The 20,825-nt window shown below is 38.6% G+C and overlaps 3 protein-coding genes across 4 annotated transcripts; 1 reads left to right on the plus strand and 2 right to left on the minus strand.

Annotated features, from left to right (window-relative positions):
- Nucleotides 1-285: 285 nt before the first annotated feature.
- Nucleotides 286-6,691, minus strand: tnfrsf1a (tumor necrosis factor receptor superfamily, member 1a). Its single transcript, XM_026370606.1, has 10 exons — nucleotides 6,525-6,691; nucleotides 4,817-4,913; nucleotides 4,619-4,706; nucleotides 4,383-4,508; nucleotides 4,129-4,284; nucleotides 3,958-4,036; nucleotides 2,980-3,038; nucleotides 2,435-2,613; nucleotides 2,238-2,358; nucleotides 286-2,103 (listed from the first exon to the last, which is right to left on the minus strand). Exons 2-10 carry the CDS (start codon nucleotides 4,877-4,879, stop codon nucleotides 1,802-1,804), a joined length of 1,173 nt encoding a protein of 390 aa, XP_026226391.1. The 5' UTR covers nucleotides 4,880-4,913; nucleotides 6,525-6,691; the 3' UTR covers nucleotides 286-1,801.
- cd27 (CD27 molecule) lies at nucleotides 5,410-15,108 on the plus strand. Of its 2 annotated transcripts, none has more exons than XM_026370632.1 (7): nucleotides 5,410-5,961; nucleotides 9,965-10,103; nucleotides 10,188-10,313; nucleotides 13,382-13,525; nucleotides 14,605-14,652; nucleotides 14,747-14,857; nucleotides 14,971-15,108. In XM_026370632.1, the coding sequence occupies exons 2-7, from the start codon at nucleotides 9,965-9,967 to the stop codon at nucleotides 15,081-15,083; spliced, it is 681 nt and encodes a 226-aa protein (XP_026226417.1). In that variant the 5' UTR covers nucleotides 5,410-5,961; the 3' UTR covers nucleotides 15,084-15,108. The 2 variants fall into 2 exon arrangements, with proteins under 2 accessions (XP_026226417.1, XP_026226416.1); XM_026370631.1 differs by lacking the exon at nucleotides 5,410-5,961 and adding an exon at nucleotides 7,251-9,553.
- Nucleotides 15,109-15,905: 797 nt separating this feature from the next.
- Nucleotides 15,906-19,868, minus strand: si:dkey-260g12.1 (tumor necrosis factor receptor superfamily member 14). Its single transcript, XM_026370617.1, has 11 exons — nucleotides 19,646-19,868; nucleotides 19,412-19,481; nucleotides 19,226-19,253; nucleotides 18,774-18,884; nucleotides 18,464-18,604; nucleotides 17,676-17,772; nucleotides 17,451-17,488; nucleotides 16,900-17,016; nucleotides 16,635-16,657; nucleotides 16,427-16,532; nucleotides 15,906-16,190 (listed from the first exon to the last, which is right to left on the minus strand). Exons 2-11 carry the CDS (start codon nucleotides 19,478-19,480, stop codon nucleotides 15,922-15,924), a joined length of 999 nt encoding a protein of 332 aa, XP_026226402.1. The 5' UTR covers nucleotide 19,481; nucleotides 19,646-19,868; the 3' UTR covers nucleotides 15,906-15,921.
- Between the last annotated feature and the right edge of the window lie 957 nt (nucleotides 19,869-20,825).

Consider the following 20,825-nt stretch of genomic DNA (forward strand, 5'->3'; position numbering starts at 1 on the left):
AGAAGATATGGGGAAGAGAAGCAGCTATAAGAACGGTGCTACAGGACGGAAAAAAGACAAAGAGTTTAAAAAAAAACCCCACTTGACATTTGAATCTATAAGAGGAAATACGTTGATGGAAATGTAATTAAACGTTTAAACATTCAAGCTGGAATGTAGACTGGCAGCATGCCTAAAGCTAAATCTATTCTCATTACTGCTTCATTTTGACACTTCATCCACGCGCTGTACCCTCAGGTGTCTGGAGCATCCAGACAGATTCATGACATATTTCAGAAACACACATAAAGATATATGACACATTTATTTTTAGTTTAAACAGTAACAAACATTCTACCTCAACACCCTTATACTATGTTGATAAAGTATTGTTTCATCCAGCATAAAAGTGCTTTGAAATTACTTGTTCGGCCTGTAAGCGTGCGACTGATTCATATCAGACTTTACAGGCTGAGACTGGCGTTTTAAGAGTTGCTTGGCTGACAAAGACTGAGACAAGGTGTGCCCTGTTTTCTCCAACAGTGATGAATAATGCTTGTATGACGGGGCTTAAATGAATGCTAATCAGGTTGTGAAAAGACTGTAGAAACGGTCAGGGGTCTGGTCTTCATTAGAAGAAACTAAACAGTTTCCCACCCTTGTTAAGAGTGGAGCGCTCTCCAACATTAAAACCGAGAAGTATTATTAAAACATTACTTGTTAACTTTGTAGAACAGGCTAAATGCTGACCATTACATTTTGCACTTCCCTGTGCTTAAAAAAAAAAAAAGGAAATGAAAACATGTTTTTAAAGGTTTAAACATAGCTGCAAAAGTGAACTATGAACATAAATGGAGTAGCTTAATGTGCCTATAAAAACCTATGATAAAAATGTTTTGATATTCAATACAAAGTTGATAAAGCCACGTGAAAATATGTTGTAATACAAAATACCGTTCAGGATTAAAGTTGTATGATCAAAACTGATCAGTCTAGTATGAAATCACATAAAACCATAACATTTACCCACTTCCAAAGATACACAGGGTACTGATAATAAAGAAACAGTGCATCATAGACAGGGATTCATCATCCACAAAGAATTCTTTTGACATTGTGGGAAATATTTGCTTTCCTGCCAAGAGTTAAATGAGAAGATAAATACCAGTCTCACAGATGAACAGCAGATTTTAACAACAGCAACAACAACCAGCAGCCAGTTATCTTAGTATAAAGACTGAAAACGGGGGGGAACGGCCTCGTTTGCCTTCCTCACTCCCCTTAAATCCACAAATGGTGGTTTGTTTCTAAACTTTTTTTTTCATTTTCTTAAAAAATAAGTGATCTTTGGAGGTAGTCATACAAAGACTTGCCTTCACACAGAGGCAGGCTACCTGTTTCCTTACTTCGTCCTAAGCTAATTACCTGCTGCTGGTCATATTTAAAGACATGAAAGTGGTCAATGCTTTCATCTAGCTCCTAGAAAGAAGGCAAACATGTCCCTTAATAATTAAACAAGGAGTACACATTGGTAAAACTTTAAAAAGGGTTTGAGCAGACTTTATCAGTTTATCACCCATTTCCTGTTCACTCTCCTCCCCTTGAAACATTTGATCTGACCCTTTCAGCACTTTGGCTCAGTCATCTCAGTGGGGATAGGTATGAGAGGTAGAGTGCTCAGTCCTGCTGGTAAAACTGCTGCTGCTCGCATGGTAGCGCCGTGTCCGTTTGAATGCTTTGGAGCTGTCTGCGAGTCAGTCTCTGAAGGCACCAACAATACTTGGATTCATAAGCTTTTTGTCCCTCCTTGGCACACGTTGCATCAGTGCTGAATGCCATACTTTGTCTCCAGCTCCTCGGCCGCTCGTCCCAAGTGAAGCTTTCTAAGTTGCTCCAACAGCTCCTTCAACAGCGGACAGTGCAGCATTCGACCTCGTCCTCCTCTGCCTGCATGTGACCCTCTCTCTGCCCACACCCGCAGCATCTGGTAGTGAGCTTCCCGACAGGATCGGTGATCCATCTCTGCTTGTTCGATCTCTATGTCCTTTACACCAAGAGTACGCACAAGTTGCTTCACCTGCTGCACGGGTACTAGATCCAGCACTGTGTAGATTAGGTCAGGGACTGCAGAAGGGAGAAAGAAGAGTGGTGTTGAGGGAAAGAGATTACAGATAACAGTTGCCAATAGTTTTTTTGTTTGAGCCAACACACACTGGAGCATTGTTTAGCAGCATGTCTACAGTATAAAATATACTCACTGTTTATTTCCTGGGGGACACAGTCAGGCAGATTGGATGGCTCCAGTTGTTCATTCAGAGGGCTTTGAGGAACAGCTTTGACATTGTGGTCGATCCAAGATTCTTCACTACTGATCAAGACCTGCCATGAGACAAGGGGATGTCAAATACATGGGACATCCAGCAAAAAAACAGTAAGCACAGACAGATCAGTGTACCTTGCATGACTCCTGGAAAACAGCAGGTTGTTCAGAGGACACATTTTTAAACTTCTTCTTGGTGTGTTGTTTAGTTGTCCAATAGGTGATAAGGACCACCAAAGACAACACAAATGCTGAAACAACAACTCCAGAAATGATGCTACCAAGGATTTCTGGTTGAGAGGGAGTAGCATGATCTAGATGGACACAAAGACAACTACATGTTGACTTGAAAACCACATAGTGACTTAATAATGAAACTATGACGGTAAACCAGAAGGAACAATATGGCTTTAAGGAATTCTTTATTTTTTGACATTTCAATATATATTTTGTTCTCCTTATTTAAGTTACGTTTCTGAGGGGAACCTTTAAGACTTTTCAATACCTGCAGATACTCTTTTACATAACATCATTCTGAGTTAAATATATCCAGGTTGTCCATAGTGAACCTGTCTTCCACACATTCTTGACCCTTCTTCGTCAGACTGCTCTTTAACACTTGGTTTTCACTGGTCTGACCACAAATAATAGACTTTTTGATAACTGATACAAGGGCTCACCTCTTGAAGTTTTAGGTGTAGTTGGTGTTAAACAGTGATGACTGCACTGAGTGGTGCAACTGTGGGGAACAGAGACAGTGTTTCACAGCATTAAAAAGGAAGCAGCGCATTTTAAGAGGAAATGATTAACATGAAGGTCGACACGGTTTGCAACAGCAAAAGAGTTCATCAAGTGCGTGTTAAGACTTACAGCACATTTCCACTTTAACCACCATCAAGAAGTTGGTGTTTTTTTGAAAGAGAGTTCATCAAAAACACTGAATCACACATCACAATTACTACTTATAGTTATTTTACACACAGTAAAACTGAGTTATGTATATACAATATAATGACGTATGGGCTGTCAGTTCCTCTGGGACCACACCTTTTTTCCTCTTTTATCTGTGACACTTATGTCAGTATCCGTCCACATACTAAAAGGCTCACTTAAAAATAACTGTACACCTTACTCTGTGAGATTTTGACGACTATAGTAATAAAGGCTCACAAACACATTTTTAGTAAATAAAATGTCCTTTTCAAATTCCTACATAACCAGTTTTACTTTTGTCTAACCAGGAAAACTTTAGTGACAGTTACATTGTGACTTTATTGACTTCAACCACACCTCTTTTTAAAATCCGTCTGACTTCAAAGTATAACATTATTAATATATACTGTAACACCACAAAAGAGATGTTCATATATTGCTGATATTTTAGGGGGTCCCCTCCCAGTTAACCAGACAAACAATATATAAAATCACAACACGTACATTTAACAAATGAGCACTTGTTAATCAACTGTTACTTCTCTTTTTCTTTGCCAACAAATGGAAAGGTTGAACAAAATCACGTGTGTTGCAAGTTTCAATTCAATAAACTAACTTCCTCATTAGCAACTTTAAATAAAGTTATCCTAAACAGCAGGATAGGAACAGTGCATGGACCAAAAGTGCACGTGGTGGTTTATATGCCCTTTTGGTGGTATACTTACTTCTTGCATTGTACACACTTGTTTTTCATCTTGTAGTAGTTCTCCTTACATTCACACTGAGTGTTCATCTCTGTTGTACCTGTGCACAATAGGATGGATTTTATTATTAGGCAAATAATTAATAATATTGTACATAAGCAAATGTTTGTATTACTGCAATTACAGACTCACATTCTTGTTTCTCCACTTCATTTTCTGCACATACTTTACACTTGAGACACTCGTATGTGTCTGGGCTGATCACAGACTTGTAATAACCGTCCTTACACTGACAAACAGTGTTTTTGTTTTTTTCACATGATGATACCTCCCTTTCATTCCTTGATGCTGTGGAAAATTTTAAAAGAGAACAAAAAAGAATTAACAATGCAAACTATTACTACTTTCCAAGAGGTGAAACTGAGTCAGACAAAAGGTAAATTTACCTTTGCAGCGCGTGCAACTTTTGCAGTTGTCAGCATAGTTAATCTGATCGTTGTACTGTTTTTCAGGACAGGGCGTGCAGTTACTCCTGTGACCTGAAGCACGACACTCTTCAACAAGCTTAAAACCTGAGAAAAATAAGTTCAGACTTTGTAAAACCGATCTAAAAGAGGAAGACATCAGTCTGTGGTTTATTTCTAATAATGACTAGGACACTGTATATCAAATGTTTCCATACCAGGAGGGCACTTGTTGCAACAAATTCCTTGTGTGGAGAGATAGTCTCCGTGTGGACAAGACGATGTCAAAGTGAAGGTTAACATGCACTGCAAGAGAAAACATATAATCAATGTACAAACATTTAATTTTGTCTACTTAAAGGCAGTTCTTCATGCTGTGTTAAGGTTTTTAGTGAAGCACTTTCAGTTTCCCTCACCATGAGGATCAGCATTATGCCAGCAGGGGCTTTTTTATTCCTTCTTCCTCTGTGCCCCTCCATTATATTTCAGGTTTCTCAGTCCATCTGAGGCCACCTGCAACATAAACATTCTGTAAAACACCGCAAACCAACATCCATATTCCATATCCATATTTATTTTTACACGCTTTTGCTGAACGATGGAGAGGAAATACAGTCTGGATACAAACATAACAAAATAAAACTCATTATTAAATTTAGAAATAAAACTTAGCATATTGGCGCAATGTGTTTTAATCAACAGTAAAAGATTTATTTTAGCCAGCTTAGTGCCACAGCTCTATAGAGGTGATATTTACTGTGTGTGGATTAATCACACAGCCTCTGAAGTAACTTAACAAATACTGCAATCGCCCCATTTATTTATTAACAATCACAGACTCATAAATCGAGTTGAAGCGCTGCCATCAGGTCACAGCTTGTCCTACACTACAAAATAAAATTCATCAGACTCACATTATGGATGAAATGACTTACATAAGCCTGCCAATGGTACAAGCTCTAACTGCTATCCTATCCAATTTATCAAGGACATTTGACAGTACAAACAACACAGGTGAATTTCTAATGGTGTTTAGAGTGTCGCTGTGTTTTATTGTACGTTTTTTATTCTTATTTATTCATTTCATCAACTCTGTGTTGGACAGTGACACATGTAAGCTATTGCCTTGACTTTACTTGTGCCATGACTACCGAGCTCCATTAATTCCTCAGTCCGCCCACAGTCCAGTCTGTAGGAGTGTAGGAAAATCTACCATCGTAAAAAAGGGATTCTGACAACAGGCTAATACAGGACACAGCTTTGATTTTATTCTGTTATTAGTGTGCATGTTTGGCTGTGATGGGACTTTTGGGAACCTAAAGGGACATGCCCACTTTCCCTAAACAGCCTCAAGTCCACCGGAAAACATGTCACTTTGTACATGCTACTGACTGTTGTTGCTGTTTTATTTGTAGCTACTTTCTAACAACAGACAGTCCAAATGAAAACAGACAACAGAGTTATTTAGAGTAACCATTAGACTGAGGAGGGGGCTGAAGTTTCAGAGGTTGTTTTCTCAACATCTCCGCACAAATGAAACTATCAGAAAGGTCATTTAAAGGTAAGCAAGAAACTATGTTTATTATTTGAATTGACTGAATTCTGATGTTGTTTGTTTGAATTTGTTATACCTGGAAATCCAGGGGGTCGTTAAGGTGGTCCCTAAATCTATGTTATGCACTTTCATTAGCAACTTAAGTCAATAATTTCAGTGGGTTAATAAATAATGAAACACACATATAAATGTGTTTCATCTGCCTTTTAGTAGGAACATAATGAATGAAGTGGTTACTGCTGACTTAAATAAAAAGACACACACACACTTTCGTGCGCCACTTGTTGGCACCTTCGCTCCTTCTCCTACTTCCCTGTCTGTGATCTCCGACAACTTTAAGCTTAAAAAAAAAAAAAAACGCACCGTGCGACTAATGAAAATCTACAGATAACGTTGACCTGTTTAAAAACCAAATCTACACTCTGGATTTTACTCTTTTTTTTTTTTCTTCTGTCGATTGGTTTCGTTTTAACTACACAGCGGACGCCGCATGACGCCCACTAACAGCCTCTAGTTTGATATGAATCTCTCCTTTCCACGGAGTCACATCCAGAGGTGCCGTCACTCACCTGGACAGACCCTGATCCGCTGAGAGGTCTCTCTTCACTTCAGGTCCATGGGTCGACGAGCACGAACATTGGATCCAATGTAGTATTTTGTTTTTCAGCTAAAGCGCAGCGGCGCAGTCTTTGCCCCTCTCTCTGACCGAGGACGCGGAGGCGGACTTAAACGGGAAATAGCTGCGTCATGAGACCATTTCAAGGAATCTGAGACGCACAGTTTGGCAAGAAGGCACCTGCGGGCAAAACAAATGTGAACACATATGTGAACCCTGTAGGAACGTGACTGCACAGATGTGGCAGACGTGCACAGTGGTGTTGAGGTGGAAGTGCCAAATGACCACCTTAAATGAACTCAAATGTGCAAAAGTACACTAAGACACCGTATTAAACGTGTGCATTGGCTGAGATGGAGGATTTTTTTGTTATATCATTGTTAATTTAACAGTAGTTAACTATGTAGTTGGCACATGTTTTGCAAGAATCTGCATCTAAAAAAGTAACTTAACGTAAAAGCAGATTATTTTTCTTAATTTTCTTAATTTTCTTAGTTTCCTTAATATAATCAGGAAAACTCCAGTGAAGTACAAGTACCTCAGTTCTACAGTTCTTCTACAGTTAAATATACTTATTTATTCAAGTACTATATTATTTTTAATTATTAGTTTGAATTATTAACAATACCATAAAATAATTAGAGTCACAGTCACAAGATAAAGTTACAATTACAGTTAGTTACTCAGAAATCTACCGTTCAATTGAGTATTAAAGGAATTTCAGGTGTTTTTTTGAAATGCAAATCTAGCTTTAAGGTAATTTAGAAACAGTGTCATCATGTTTACTGTGAAACATGTACTACAAATCTTCATCACAGTTGTAAAATTAAACCTGTGGGAGATGTTTGATTATGATTTGTTTTGGCCACAGCTTACTGTCAGCTCACATGGTGATCACGTACTTCAAGTGACTGTCTACTTTAGTCGAGCGATTTCTTTCCAGTAAAAGACCAGAAAACAATCGATCTCGGGGTTGGGAACTCAAGAATGATGGCAACATTTAGTCATCAAGAAGAATAAAATCAAATATAATCAGTCGTAATGGATATTTTACAGAATATAAACCCTGAATAGATTTAATAGTTCTTTATATATGAAATAAGGTCTATTCAGTCTGATAATAAGAGGCATCTCTGTGCATTCGTTACATTTTAAATCATTAGTTTATCTAGATTTAGAGATGTAGAGACTGAAGATCTATCAAATAAAATGTTTTGGATTTAGGGTCAAAGTTCATCTCATTGTAACGTTCCCATACAGACTAAAACTGAACTTACTTTACTTCCACTGTAATTAAACAAAACAGAAGGCTAGATAAAGCTGGTATTTAGTCCGCAAGCCAGCAGAGTGTAGCCTCACGTGACTTTTCAGCACATGAAAGACTCACTCAGCAAGAGAACTTCCTCAGACAAACCACATCCCCACATTTTAGTTAGCAAAACCTCTCTGTCAATTATCTACAATGGCGCTTTTGTTCAGAGCGTTCACACTGCTAACCTTCACACACACTATTTTAGGCTGCGAGAACGTCTGTCATTCTAGTCAAGTCAACTTCTGTTTATTTTCTGTTTACCTCATAACAGCACCGTCAACATTTTCCCGGCAAGGATTGCATTTAAGTTTTAATCTGGTGTACTGCTTCTACGGTCAAGCAGCATTAATACTGAAACCTCAAGATAAGCATGACCAGGTTGCTCTAAGTCATGTACAGAGTGATTTTATTGCTCAGTCATCTCTCTCCCAGTCATTCCTGTACTCTGTTTGAGTATTACTGCTCACTCAGAGCTGCACAGGGCCTCGCAGGCAGCCCCTACTGCTTCCTCTAGCTAGGCCCCTGTTTCGGTTAACAGAAGGTCACGTGATATAAGCTGGTTTCAGTGAAAACTAAGCTATAGCAGACTCTGGGGTGAAGGTGCTGTAAGAACACACAGCGAGACAGCTGAATGGAGGAATTTGAACTTTTATTAGGAATTTTACTCTTATTTAATTTCAGAAGAGAGTGGTGCAGAATTATATGAAAATACTAATTTAAAACAACTAAACTGTATGAAAAAGTAGCCACGAGAGTTCCTACACATTTGGGAAAGATCTGTACACAAATCAGCTGGTAGTCGGTGAATAACTCAAAAAATTCTCACGCCTACAATGTTTACACTGTTTTAGGAAGTTTCACAGAAACTCGTCACTCAGTTTGCAGCCAGAAGCACAAATTTTGGTGTGATTCAAATTACCGTGAACCATCAGAAGAGGTGTAAGGAAATACCAACATGTCAAATAACAAAAACACTCCCCTTATCATATCAGTACATCTGAGGGCACTAATATCTGATTGTTCACACAGTACATATTGATCTATGTATTTCCACATTTGTGAGAAGATGACTGTGACTTTTTATGAAGAATTTTGTTTTCATCTTAGTTTTTGGTATTGCTAAATGCTAATGTTTGTTTATTGCTCACTCCTGTCATAAAGTTGCACAGCAGCTCATTAGCATATTGCTGCTTCTTGGAATAATATTTATCTTTGCAAGAGCTTTCTGTAAGACCTATAGGAGTGTGTCGTCTTAAATGAGTGGTGGATGATAATATTCTGAAATGATCTCATCAAGCAAGGTAGGAAGCATGACAGAGAGAGAGAGAGGGAGAGAGAGAGAGAGAGAGAGAGAGAGAGAGAGAGGCAGCGACAGCGACAGCGTGTGACGTTTTGGAGCCAGAAACACGATTTTAGTTGAAAACGAGAGAGATGGTGCCTGTGGAAAAAAAGTGGAGGCTGGAGGGGAGCATGTTTTTGAGTGGAGAGCCAACGAGGGGTCTCAGCAAAGACAGAGACAGGATGAGACAGCGGAGAGAGATATCAGACACGGCAAAAGGTTTTCGAAATGAGTCATCTCTCACATCTTATGAATGCACACTTCTGGTCCCCTGTTCAGTTTCACGCTCAGAGGGTCTCAGGTTACATCTTGTCTCATCTTCTCAGCCACCGTAAGTGTATTGTAAAGACATTTTCAGCTGTAGTTATCGGTCAGACATCCTGTCAGGTTGACCATTATTAGATTCATATGTTAATGTTCCAGTAGTAGTAGTTCCAGAGTGTTTGAATTAGTGCATGGCTTATTTTCTCTGTCAGTTCTCCTGTTTACTGCATCATACACGTGTGTATTTAATTTAAAATAATCACTTTATATTTGAATTATATTTTACACTTCAGGATTCAGTGACTATCATTACTTCTGTGACTTTTGTATAGCTCTATAGATGCACTGTGCTTCCCTCTGATGTCCAATGGATTAATATGAGAACGTATCTGTCCAAGTGAATGACCTTTTTCCTCCTCCTCTTTCCGCTCATCCTCCTCCCCTTCTGTTTCTCCCTTCTTGTGTCCCTATTTTCTAGATGCAGCCACTTTATATCATTTTTACCTTCCTGTCCAGTCTCTGTTGTCTTTCTTCTGTGATTTCCTTAGAGTGCAATAACACACAATATCCATGGCCAGTGAATGATCCCCAGCTTTGCTGTAACATGTGCTTACCAGGTACAGTGACCTCTTTTCACTATGGTACTTTTACAGTTTTAATTTTAAACAGGTCAAAGCTGTAAACTACTGCATATGTTCTAGGTCAACGAATGAATCGACGTTCACCAACCTCCTGCGAAATTGATTGTCAGCCTTGCATCAAGGACCAATACAGTGATTCCTGCAGTGTGGAGATGAGCTGCACTATGTGCAACAGTTGCAACAAACGTGAGTAACTTCACATATGTAGTTTTGGGGGGTGGGTGCTAAGTTGTTGCAAGACCTGAACTGTGTGATAATAATACAGTATGTTGAGGCTATTTTTAGACCTTTAGACCAAACAGGGACAGTGACACCTGCAATTTTTTTTTTTTATTGTAGATGTCATTTTATTCACAGAGATGGTTTAACAGGGTGATTTCTTGTTCCGGCAGGAGATTTGGTACTGCATGTATCATATTCCATGACACATAAAATTTATATTTAAGCTCTAAACATCACCAATATGAGATGTGTAGTGATATTAGACAGTGTTATTGCACATATATGTGTACCATAAGGATGTTGAAATCTTTAACTTACACAATAATTCTGTAACGCAGAGCAGTGGACTGAACTGGTTTCAATTTTACACAGCTATTTGTGATAAGACAGTACTATAAAAAATACTATGTGTCATGTCAGTCAGTATAGCCCATCCCTGCCCCTTGTGGTTTAATTTATGTGTCCACAATGTGTGTCTTTGTGCAAGCTGATGAGTGATTCATCAAATCTCTGTAAGCCTGACCACCATGATGGACCATTTACAGCACAGAACCTAACAGAACACAGACTGGTAGCTGTTAGTCAACTCTGTACATTGTGATTTCAGAGAAGTTTGCCCATACAAACATAAGGTCACATATGCAGGGGGATTTCCCATTCTGTGTTTCATGGTGGGACACAGTCAGACAGAGATGAAGGAAGAGGAAGGCTGAGAAACTCTCTGTTCAGGGGGTTATATCAGGGTGGGATTCTGCAACAGTAATTTCATGTTGATATGATCATGACACCAGCATAAGTGGCACAGCCCACCGAGGGTAAAATCAGGAGGGGGTTGAAAAATTAGACAGCCAAGTCAGTGGAAAACAAGAAAACACAGAAAAGTGGTAAACATCGGAAAGAGCTGCAGACAGAAATGTCATGTTCTGTCATGTTCTATGATATTACTCAGGCTTTACCCTGCTACAGACTAGCAAAAACAGCCTGTTATGCTTATTTTTAAATGTCACCGTGGAAAGCACAGAAGAGATAAAACACAGAAGTGAGAGAAAAATTTTCATTCTCACTCTGAAATTTGGTTACATGAATATTTTAGCGCAGTTTGTGCTTTTTTGTGCACATCAAGAAGCAGCAAATGAGCAAGCTTTTTACAGGCTGTTAACAGCACAGCTCTAGCTATACCTTTAAAATCTGACAATATGCAGACTGTTTTTTTAGCAGCATAGTCTGGGGGGATGAGGGTGGGTGTCCAAAATGTCAAAAACCTTTAATCCTACACATGAAGGGCTTTGTGCCAATTAACTTCTACGGAAACTAATTCAGGTGGAAATGATTCCACCCACACAGAAATGTCACATTCTGATCTTACAACAGTATAAATACAGACACAGTAGCACCAAAAATTATATGACGTATAATATTGGCATTTATGCTTTTCTGCATTAATTTGTCATAAAATGTCATCTGATCTTCATCTGAGTCAAGATGAAATATTAGTATGCCTAAAAAAAATCTTATATGTCTTTATTGAGAACAACACCTCTGACACTTACATAAAAACCTTCTAACATTTTGAGTTTGCGCCACACAATATGCTTATATGAGCCATGCCTCGCCAAAAGGAGCTTTAGAGGATCTACCATCAAGAATTGTCGATTTACATAAAGCTGGAAAGGGTGAAGAAGTGATTTGAAAGACTTTAAAAATGACAGAAGTCTACAGTTAGGCAAACAATCTACTAATGGAAACACTTTGGGACTGTGGGCGACCAGTCAAAACGACCCCAAGAGCACAACAAACCCTCATCAATGAGGTAAAGAAACAAAACTGAGTGACAGCCAATGACTTGAAGTCATTATTGGAACTGGCAAACATCTGTATTCATGAGTCTACAGTAGGTAAAACATTGAACAAGCAGGGTGTCTATGGCAGGACACCACAAGGGACTGAAGTTTGCCAAAGAGCACATTAATACTCTACAGCAGTATTAGCAAAATGTTTTGTGGACTGATAAAAAAAGGGTTCACATACTTTTACCACTAGCAGTATGAGGTTTTTATGGTTGTTCTCAATAAAGACATGAAAGATCTTTTTTTTAGCGGGATATTCAAACAGTTTGAAGAAGTTGAAGTTGTCAGATTCTTTTAAATAACGTCAGTCACCTTAGCAATTATCTCTCTTACTTTTAAATGCCCAATGATAATCCAGTGTATGAAGTGAATATTAGCAATAAGGGTTGTCAAATTCACATTTTTAATTGTATTATTATGGATTACCATGAGACAGTACTGTAAACTGATCAGTCAAACTCAAACCAAACAACTGAGTCCTGCTAAAATCCCTTGTACAAGAATAACTGGCAGCGCTGACATTCACTGCTCTGGAATGTGAACTGAAAGGTGAAATGTGACCTCTGGCCTCCCACTTACAGTTTATAGTAAGCTGTTGTAAACATAACAAAAGGAATGGTTCTTGTGGGCACATTTAGTTGTCAGCATCATGTACTGAAGTTAATAATAAAGTAATAATGTAATTACCCCGAACAGTGCTTCTCATTCGTGTAACAACTTTAACCACCAAGAGATGAAGGCTCTAGGTACTATGATCCTAAATGTCAAGTGGTACAGTTAGTTTTAATTTTGTTTTATGACAACACATGTTTTGTGATGACTCTGCCTTCCTGGGCCTCATCTAAGTAGTTTTCTGTTTGCTAATATGTGAGATCACATTTCACTATGTGTCTTAAAGCATCCTGGAAGAAAGAAACTGTTCAATCAAAGTGAAATACTGCTTTCACTGAGAAATAACAGTTGTACGTACCTATAAAGAAGTTGTATGTGAAGTGATAATATAACGAAGTTATGACTTAGACCTAGAATCTTCATCTGCCGCACCTAGATTGTGAGTCATTTCTCATTTTCTGATATACATCATGTTTTAAAGACAACCTCTTCACGTACGTCTGTGTGTGTCACATATCTTTAGAATTATGATTCTAATTTATCTTTTAATGAGTGTTGTTGTTGTTTTTACAGAAAACATGGCTTTGAAGACGGCCTGTAACAGCACTCATAATGCTGTGTGCACATGTATAGATGGGTACATGTGCAATGACCAAGAGTGCACACAGTGTGTGCTGATACCACCCACCACCAAAACCACTGTTTCTGCTACTATAAGTAAGATTCACCTCCACGTGTTGTTAAACGTAAATATTCAGATAAAGTCTTGATATAACAGGCAAAACCCTACAGAATTAACCAGAACCATTTACCATAAGTCCTTTCAAGTATCTTTCTGGTTCAGCATCTTTTGCACCACAACCAACATAAATGTTGGGTGTGGTCGGAAGTGTGGTCTTTAGCTTTCCCTCACTGCTGTGGTAATTAGCTTAATCTGTACCCTTTAATGTCAGGTTACTCATTCAATTTTAATTGTAATTTGATTTGTGCACTCCAATCAAATATTTCCCAGAATGTTTAGTGATCTAAGGGTTGCCAATGTTACTCTACTTATGACTGCTGCCATAGGCGTACAGCTGGTAATGACTGTAGATCTACTAAATATACATCAATTCTTTTGGGTAAAAAAAACAAAACAAAAAGAGACTGATAAGGCAAAAGTCAAAAGACAAAATGATAACCAGTAAGAATGAACAAATTACTGTGGCTTAAATGACTACAAGTATGTGAAAGGTGTTTCTTATAAAATGAGCCCACAGATAAATATTAAACAGTTGAGCATTTTAGCATCTTTCAGTTCCCTGTTTAGGTTTAATGATCTAAACCACTGCTTTAGTTCACTCTTACTAGTGTTTTTAGGCTCAAAAGCACTGTTGTATGACCTGACCTTATTTGTTTTGCATATGTATTAATACCTCTCAAAAGCACAGTAGGTTCAACTGTACATCCATTTTATTTTTTGGGGCTTCTGTGGCTCTGCACATCAATTTTCTTTTCTGTACCCATAATTCCTAGCGACAGCCCTAAAATCTATATAAACAAGTCAACAGTCAATAATCCCGTTGAAAGTTTGTTTAAAGTGCTGTACACACGGAGTTAGGGGGCACATACACAGGGTGACAGGTTAATTATAGACTGCGTTATGTGATTATGAATCCACACTTCCTGGGCAGACGGTTAAAAAGACAGGAAAGCAGAGTAAGCTCAGAGAATCATAAACAGGTTTATATTTCCAATGAATGAATATTTCCACTGAACTGATAGATACTTATTTTTTGTCTTACTTTCTGCCTCAGCAACTGAAACCATCTCAACAACGTCGGGACCCTACAAACCAGACAGAGGTGAATCATACTAATAGTTCTGTCTCAGTGAAATGATTGAAATCTCCCTCAACTGGATGTTTGTATAAGTCTTTTACAAATTGTTCTTTTAAAGTTGCAGACACAATGTGGTTCCTAGTGATAATCGCCCTCCTGGGTGCAGGGATTGCTCTTGTGCTTGTGACAAAAATCCAGCCCTTCCTGCGATGGATCAGGTCTAAGCACGGTGGGTAGATTATCGTTATTCAAAGGTTAATTAACATATGTGCACAAGTGTTTTTTTTAGTCATCCTATTTCAGTCTCATTTTGACAAATCCTCTGTTTTTCTTGTTGCTCAGGCTACTTTTTAACTGAAAAAACTCAATCAGTGCCCCAGTTTGCTGAGGACGAGGAAGTATCCAAGCCTGTCCAGGAGGTGTGTGGGAAATGTGACCAGCCTATTGATGTATGAGATAATAACCAGGTGGGCTGTTGATTCTGAATTTGGATGATCAAGAATTTGACACGTGGGCCAAAGCAAAACATTGGGTTGCTTTGGACACTTTGATCAAACGTCAGTCAAATGTCACTCCGGTCCCTGCTGACGTAAGAAACCACAGAGAACGTACTGTACGTTTCAAGACCAATACTGTTTCCTCCGAGGAAACATGACTGTTTGACAACTGGCATGTTAAGAAGATAAAAGTGGATCAAGAATCCAAAATATACTGAAACAGAGAGGGACGCTGTGACGGTTAAGTAGAAGTAAAACTTTGTCATGGTTGTATGTACTGTGGTACACAAAAGTTAAAGATAGTCCACATCTTTACATTTATATTTGTGTATATAAATATATATTTTGCTGTAGTTTTGCTGGCATTCTGTAATTATTTACTTTTCTGCTTTGTTTTCCTTGTTCAAAATAAATTTTTATTGTAATTAAAATGCCTAATGTAAAACATTAAACACATCTAATACTGTAAGAAACTGAAAAACGTATTAAAACGTATGTACAGAATGTCTTAAATATAACTTACAAAACAGAAAATCTCCGAGCCATTCTTCACAGAATTAAAGTTTCTGGTGTGGCTAACCAAGTTTTCCCAGAACCTGCAGGAAATAATGTCATGGTGAAGCTCTGTGGTCCCTTCACAGTTTGTCAAAGAAAGATGAATGTGCTCCTCGTCTCCTCGGTCGTTTATAGTCTCAAAGTTTTGTAATTCCTTCCTTTAGAAGAATGTGTTTAGGTTCAGTCTGGATGCCAGGAGTCATAACCACCAACACAAATCTTCTAGGAATTGCGCAATGCATCATAGTTCCTCTTCTTTGGACATGTGGCAGTCCTTCCCCTGTTCCTGGGAGGGAAAGAAAATGCTATCAATCTCTTCGCTCCTCTCCTCCTCAGAGAGATGAACACTGGAAGAGGATGTTGGGTGAAACACAGGACAGTCTCGTCCATCTTCTTCTTCGCTGCTCACTTTCTCAGCCATTTTCCCTACAACTGTCGGGCCAACTTGGCCTGTAAACTGACTGAGCAAGCTGAAGATGACTGTTCCTGGATTGTGGACATGAACTGGACCTAAAGAGACATTAATAAGCAGAGAGAGTACATGAAGGAGTATTTTTAATTACGATTCATAACCACATTCATAGAAGGAATTAACAGAATTTATGGAATATATAGTTTAGGTAGGTATAATTCAGACTCATAATAGTTGTCCAACTGTGTCTTTCACTTTTTTTTTTGTTTTCTTAATAACACAAGACAGTGAGTCAAGCATTTCACATGAAAGTTTTTATTTCACTCATCAGTACCCAGATTGGCTGCTGAAAGGGACTCTGGTTGCTGCTTTGCACTGAATGAGTCTCTGGGGAACTGGTGAGCTGACTCCTTTGACTTGTGGGAAGCTTCATGCCCTCCCTGAAAAAGAGCATGATTCAGTTTAGAACAAACAAACGTGTGATGATGCTACGTATGTAAATACATGAGAGAATGAGCAAAAGGGGTCCTCTGGTTACTTACCTCATTGTATAGTTTTACAATAGCTGAAAAGGAGAAAAAATTAAGGAGTGAGTAATAGAAATAGGTTTCTTTACATGTCATGCAATGATGATTTGGTATTTACATGCTTATAATTTACATAGTAACTAATGGTCTAGTAATGCTCATGACAAATCTCTACTTACAAACATTTTTACTCTTCTGTGTTAAATGTTTTCCAGGAGTGTTACAACCAAAACGTTTAACTAAGATTTCAGACGTGGGTCAGACTTAAACAAACTCTGACCTTTCTTGAAACACATTTCATCTCCTGGCCGACGGATACAGAACAGGATCACAAGGGCCACACATCCCACAACAACCACTGGGCTCAAAATGGCTGCCAGTTGACTCTTTGCTGTGTCTGACAGAAATAAACGACACCACAGTCACACTTGTGGCTCTGCGTGGCTATATTTAGGTACAGCAATGCATTTGGCAAATATGCTCCTATCAACAATACATACATGGTGATGTAAAGCAGGCATGCTAACAGTTAGGGCTGTAGACCATGAACATCTCAAACATACATGACAATCTATCATCTGGGAACCTTTATTATGTGATTATTCATCTAATAGGTTTTAAGATATTACACAACGTAGTCAGTAGTATAGAGAGTATTCTATATATATATAGGGAGAGAGAGAGAAAATAACAAGGCAATGAATATTTCACTAAAAGCTACACATGTCATCTGTGGGGGGCACCAGAGGACAAACGAGTAACAACTGCATACTTCTCAGATACTTTTCACACACACACACACACACACACACACACACATTGTACACTCACCTGTATAGTTGGATGTCGGTGGATCTGTCGGCTGACATCTGTGGAATAAGGGTATTGCAAATCTTAACTAGACATATGACCCCATAAACAGACAGTGACACTGTTATTTTGAGAGTATTTTAAATCATCCTAATTGGGATTGTCATGTCCATCTAGTCAAACATGTTAAAACTCCACTCTGCGATTTGCTTGTTTCATACTGTACCTCAGGAATTTGTGACTCACTTGGGAAATTGGCAGGGCTTGGTAGAAAATGTCTGATATCGTGAGAAATCTGTAACAAGCGTCGGCTTATCTTTTCCTGAAGTCACAATTGTTAACGCTGGAGAAGAAAAACATCACAGCTTTGTTTCAAATTGTCGAGGAAAAACACTCAATATGTCATTTTATCACGTTATAGCACAGACAGTTCCAAGCCAAACAAATAGAAGAGCTTAAAGCGAAAACACCAGACTAGAGAAAGTGAAAGTATCATGTGCAGTGGGAAAAAAATCCTCAGGTGAAGACAAACATTACATTAATTCATTTGAGAGGGAGGTTTTGTGACCATTTACTTTGACAAGTGGTTTCTGTGTTCACTAGGATTGCACATTTTTGGAGGGTAAACGTTATAAATTTAGGCGGACGGATGGCCAAGAGGTTAATGCACTGGCCAGGAACCTCATTTCCTGTTTTTCTTCCTTCATTTCCTGTCATTTCTCTACAGTATGAATAAAAGCACATAATGCTACAGTGAAAGACCTTTAAAGGTTTCAGGTTTGCAGGTTTGAATATCTTTAAACCTGCAACAACACACTTGTCTTTTATTTCGGTCTTCATTTCAGTTACATTTGCTATTGTTTACTTACAGTAAGTAGGAGGTAGTTACTATTCTTAGCACACAGTAACACTGTTACTTGTGTGGAGAACAAGTACAAAACCAAAACGTGTATTTTGTTTATATCTAGGGCCCCCTGCTGGTTGAGACCTGGGTGATCTGGCATTGTTGAAAGTCAGCACTGCTTAGTATTTACCTGAGGTGGCTGTTTCCTGATTCTTCTCACAGAATCTGCAGTTATCGTCTTCACCTTTGTCAGTGCACGTGAAACCAGTCTTACAGACACACACTGTATTAGACGTGCTGCTGCAGTTCCGAGCCACCCTCAGATTGTAGTCTGAGACAGAGGAAAATAGAGGTGATTTCAGTTATGTTGAATATAACAAAACTATTTCTATTAATAGAGTTTCGGTCTATTTTTGAAACCCAAAAGTGACTGGTATTGCAGTCGTGACAGGGACAGAGGAAGCCGTTAACTAATAAGAAATGACTCATAGTTTCTCTACCTGGTCTGCAGTCTCCAAAGCAGCGATGGCAGCTGTGCTCAGTGTTCATTTCAGATGTGAATTGTCCAGCAGGACAGGGTGCACACACTTTGCAAGAAATCCGATACTCACCTGAGAAACCAGAAGGAACCCAATGAGAACAACCGGATGACAAGGAGAAGCAGAAAAAGCTGCTCAGCCAGAATGCATATTAATGAAGGATGTGGTCGTACAGCACAAAGTCACCATGCAGCAGGCGTTAGTTTTCATCAAGACAGAGCCATATAGAAAACAGATGCAAAAAGACAAAGACTGGCTCGCACCATATGCCTCAGTGTTTCGTAGTAATTTCCAAATATTAATCACTGCTGACTCATTCATTAAAAATCAGTTAGTCAAAGCTAAACGAGGAGCAGACGGAAAAGTAGATACAGAAATTAGAGAATGTCGTTCCGGACATAATGTTTTCTTACCTGGAGGGCACCAGGTACACCCGCTTGTCTGTAAACACATGAACGCAAGTATATCACCATAACCACTCCAGCAGAATAACTTATCATCATTCATGTTTTATACTTAAGAAGCAAACCGCATGAGGCTTTCTCGTAAGATTACATGGTGATTAAAGTAGATGAACTATAGAGAAAGAGCATGGTTACCACAGGAGAGGTGAGCACCAACTGTGCAGATAGCATCAGTGCAGTCACAATGCCTTGCACAAATCCCATTCTACAGAGAAAAACATCAGAATAAACGGCAGATGTTAAGTGATTACAAACACCACTTTGAAAGGCAGGTCACGTTCTGTAAAGTTTACTGCACCAACATCAGTTCTCATACTATAAATATGATGTTTAAATATTAAATTATAAAATAAGAAATAACTTTTTTACCTTCACTATGAATCCTCTTCTGTTGAGCTTTTCTTGTTTTGTTAATTTCCTTAAGGTGTGACTCTTTAGCACTCTCTTCCTTTCTGTCTGTCTTTCTTTCTTTCTATCTGTCTTCTTACACACTCAACCCATCCACTGTGTCAGTGTTTCCTTACCTGCTTACATCTTCCTGTCTCCCCACCCACTGATCTCTATCAGTCAACTTCTGCTGTTTACACGTTTTTCTCTCGCACAAGACCCGTCGCCTCTCTGACTAACGTTTCTGCATCAAAGCCTCATCACTTTCCGTGCAAACTGAAAAATGTGACAAAGAGTAAAGAGAAAGAAAAAAAAAAGAAGAAGTTCTGAACAGAGTGAATCTGTGTCAACACATGATGGAATAGTAGATGTGTGAGATAGTGATAGATCACTGTGGTTGTAGCTTTATTCTGATTCTTTACCTAAGTACTAAAATGCTAAAAAAAGTAATTCATCCAAGATCTAACTTGAGTATGAGACTAAAATCAGGATTGTCCCCTGTGGGTGATGTGACTGATTAAGGATTGACTGAAAAAGGTGAAACTCGGTGATCGGTAGCTTAGTCCAGTGATTCCCATCATAAGGGACACATGAAAAATCAGAGGGGTTGTGAAGTGATTGATGACAGGATAAAAAGCTGATCTCCGTTTGTGTCAGTCCTTAGAGGTTTTCTCTTTTTCTGAAATTGTATTCAAATGAAATTTTATTCATACGATCACAGTCCAGAAGGACTAGTATTTTAATCTTTGACAAAGTTTTCTATCTCATTACATTATTTTTTTATTTATCTCAATTAAAAATGCTGAAAAGTAACTCAAATAAATGTAGAGGAGAGAAAAGGTCAAGTAGCAGCATAACAACCAGAGTTTAGCACTGAGTTTGGATAAATATACCTCATTCTCTCCGCCTCTGCAGATTTTAGTTTTATATCCCACAGTTCACATTTCCATTGCATGACCAGCACAATGGAGAGTTTCATATATACTCACATTTTAAAAAAAAAACTTAACAGCTGAGTTGCTGCTATTTTGCATAATCCACAGACGTCATGGTGACCAGTTTTGTCTTTTCAACGTACGCACCACAAACGCAACTTCCATTCTAATTTGGGTGACCTTACCCTTTAATTTGAGAAAAAAAAAAGGACACCCAACCCTGTTGC

This window comes from Anabas testudineus, chromosome 16 (genome assembly GCF_900324465.2).
Source record: "Anabas testudineus chromosome 16, fAnaTes1.2, whole genome shotgun sequence".
NCBI classification, from domain to species: domain Eukaryota; kingdom Metazoa; phylum Chordata; class Actinopteri; order Anabantiformes; family Anabantidae; genus Anabas; species Anabas testudineus.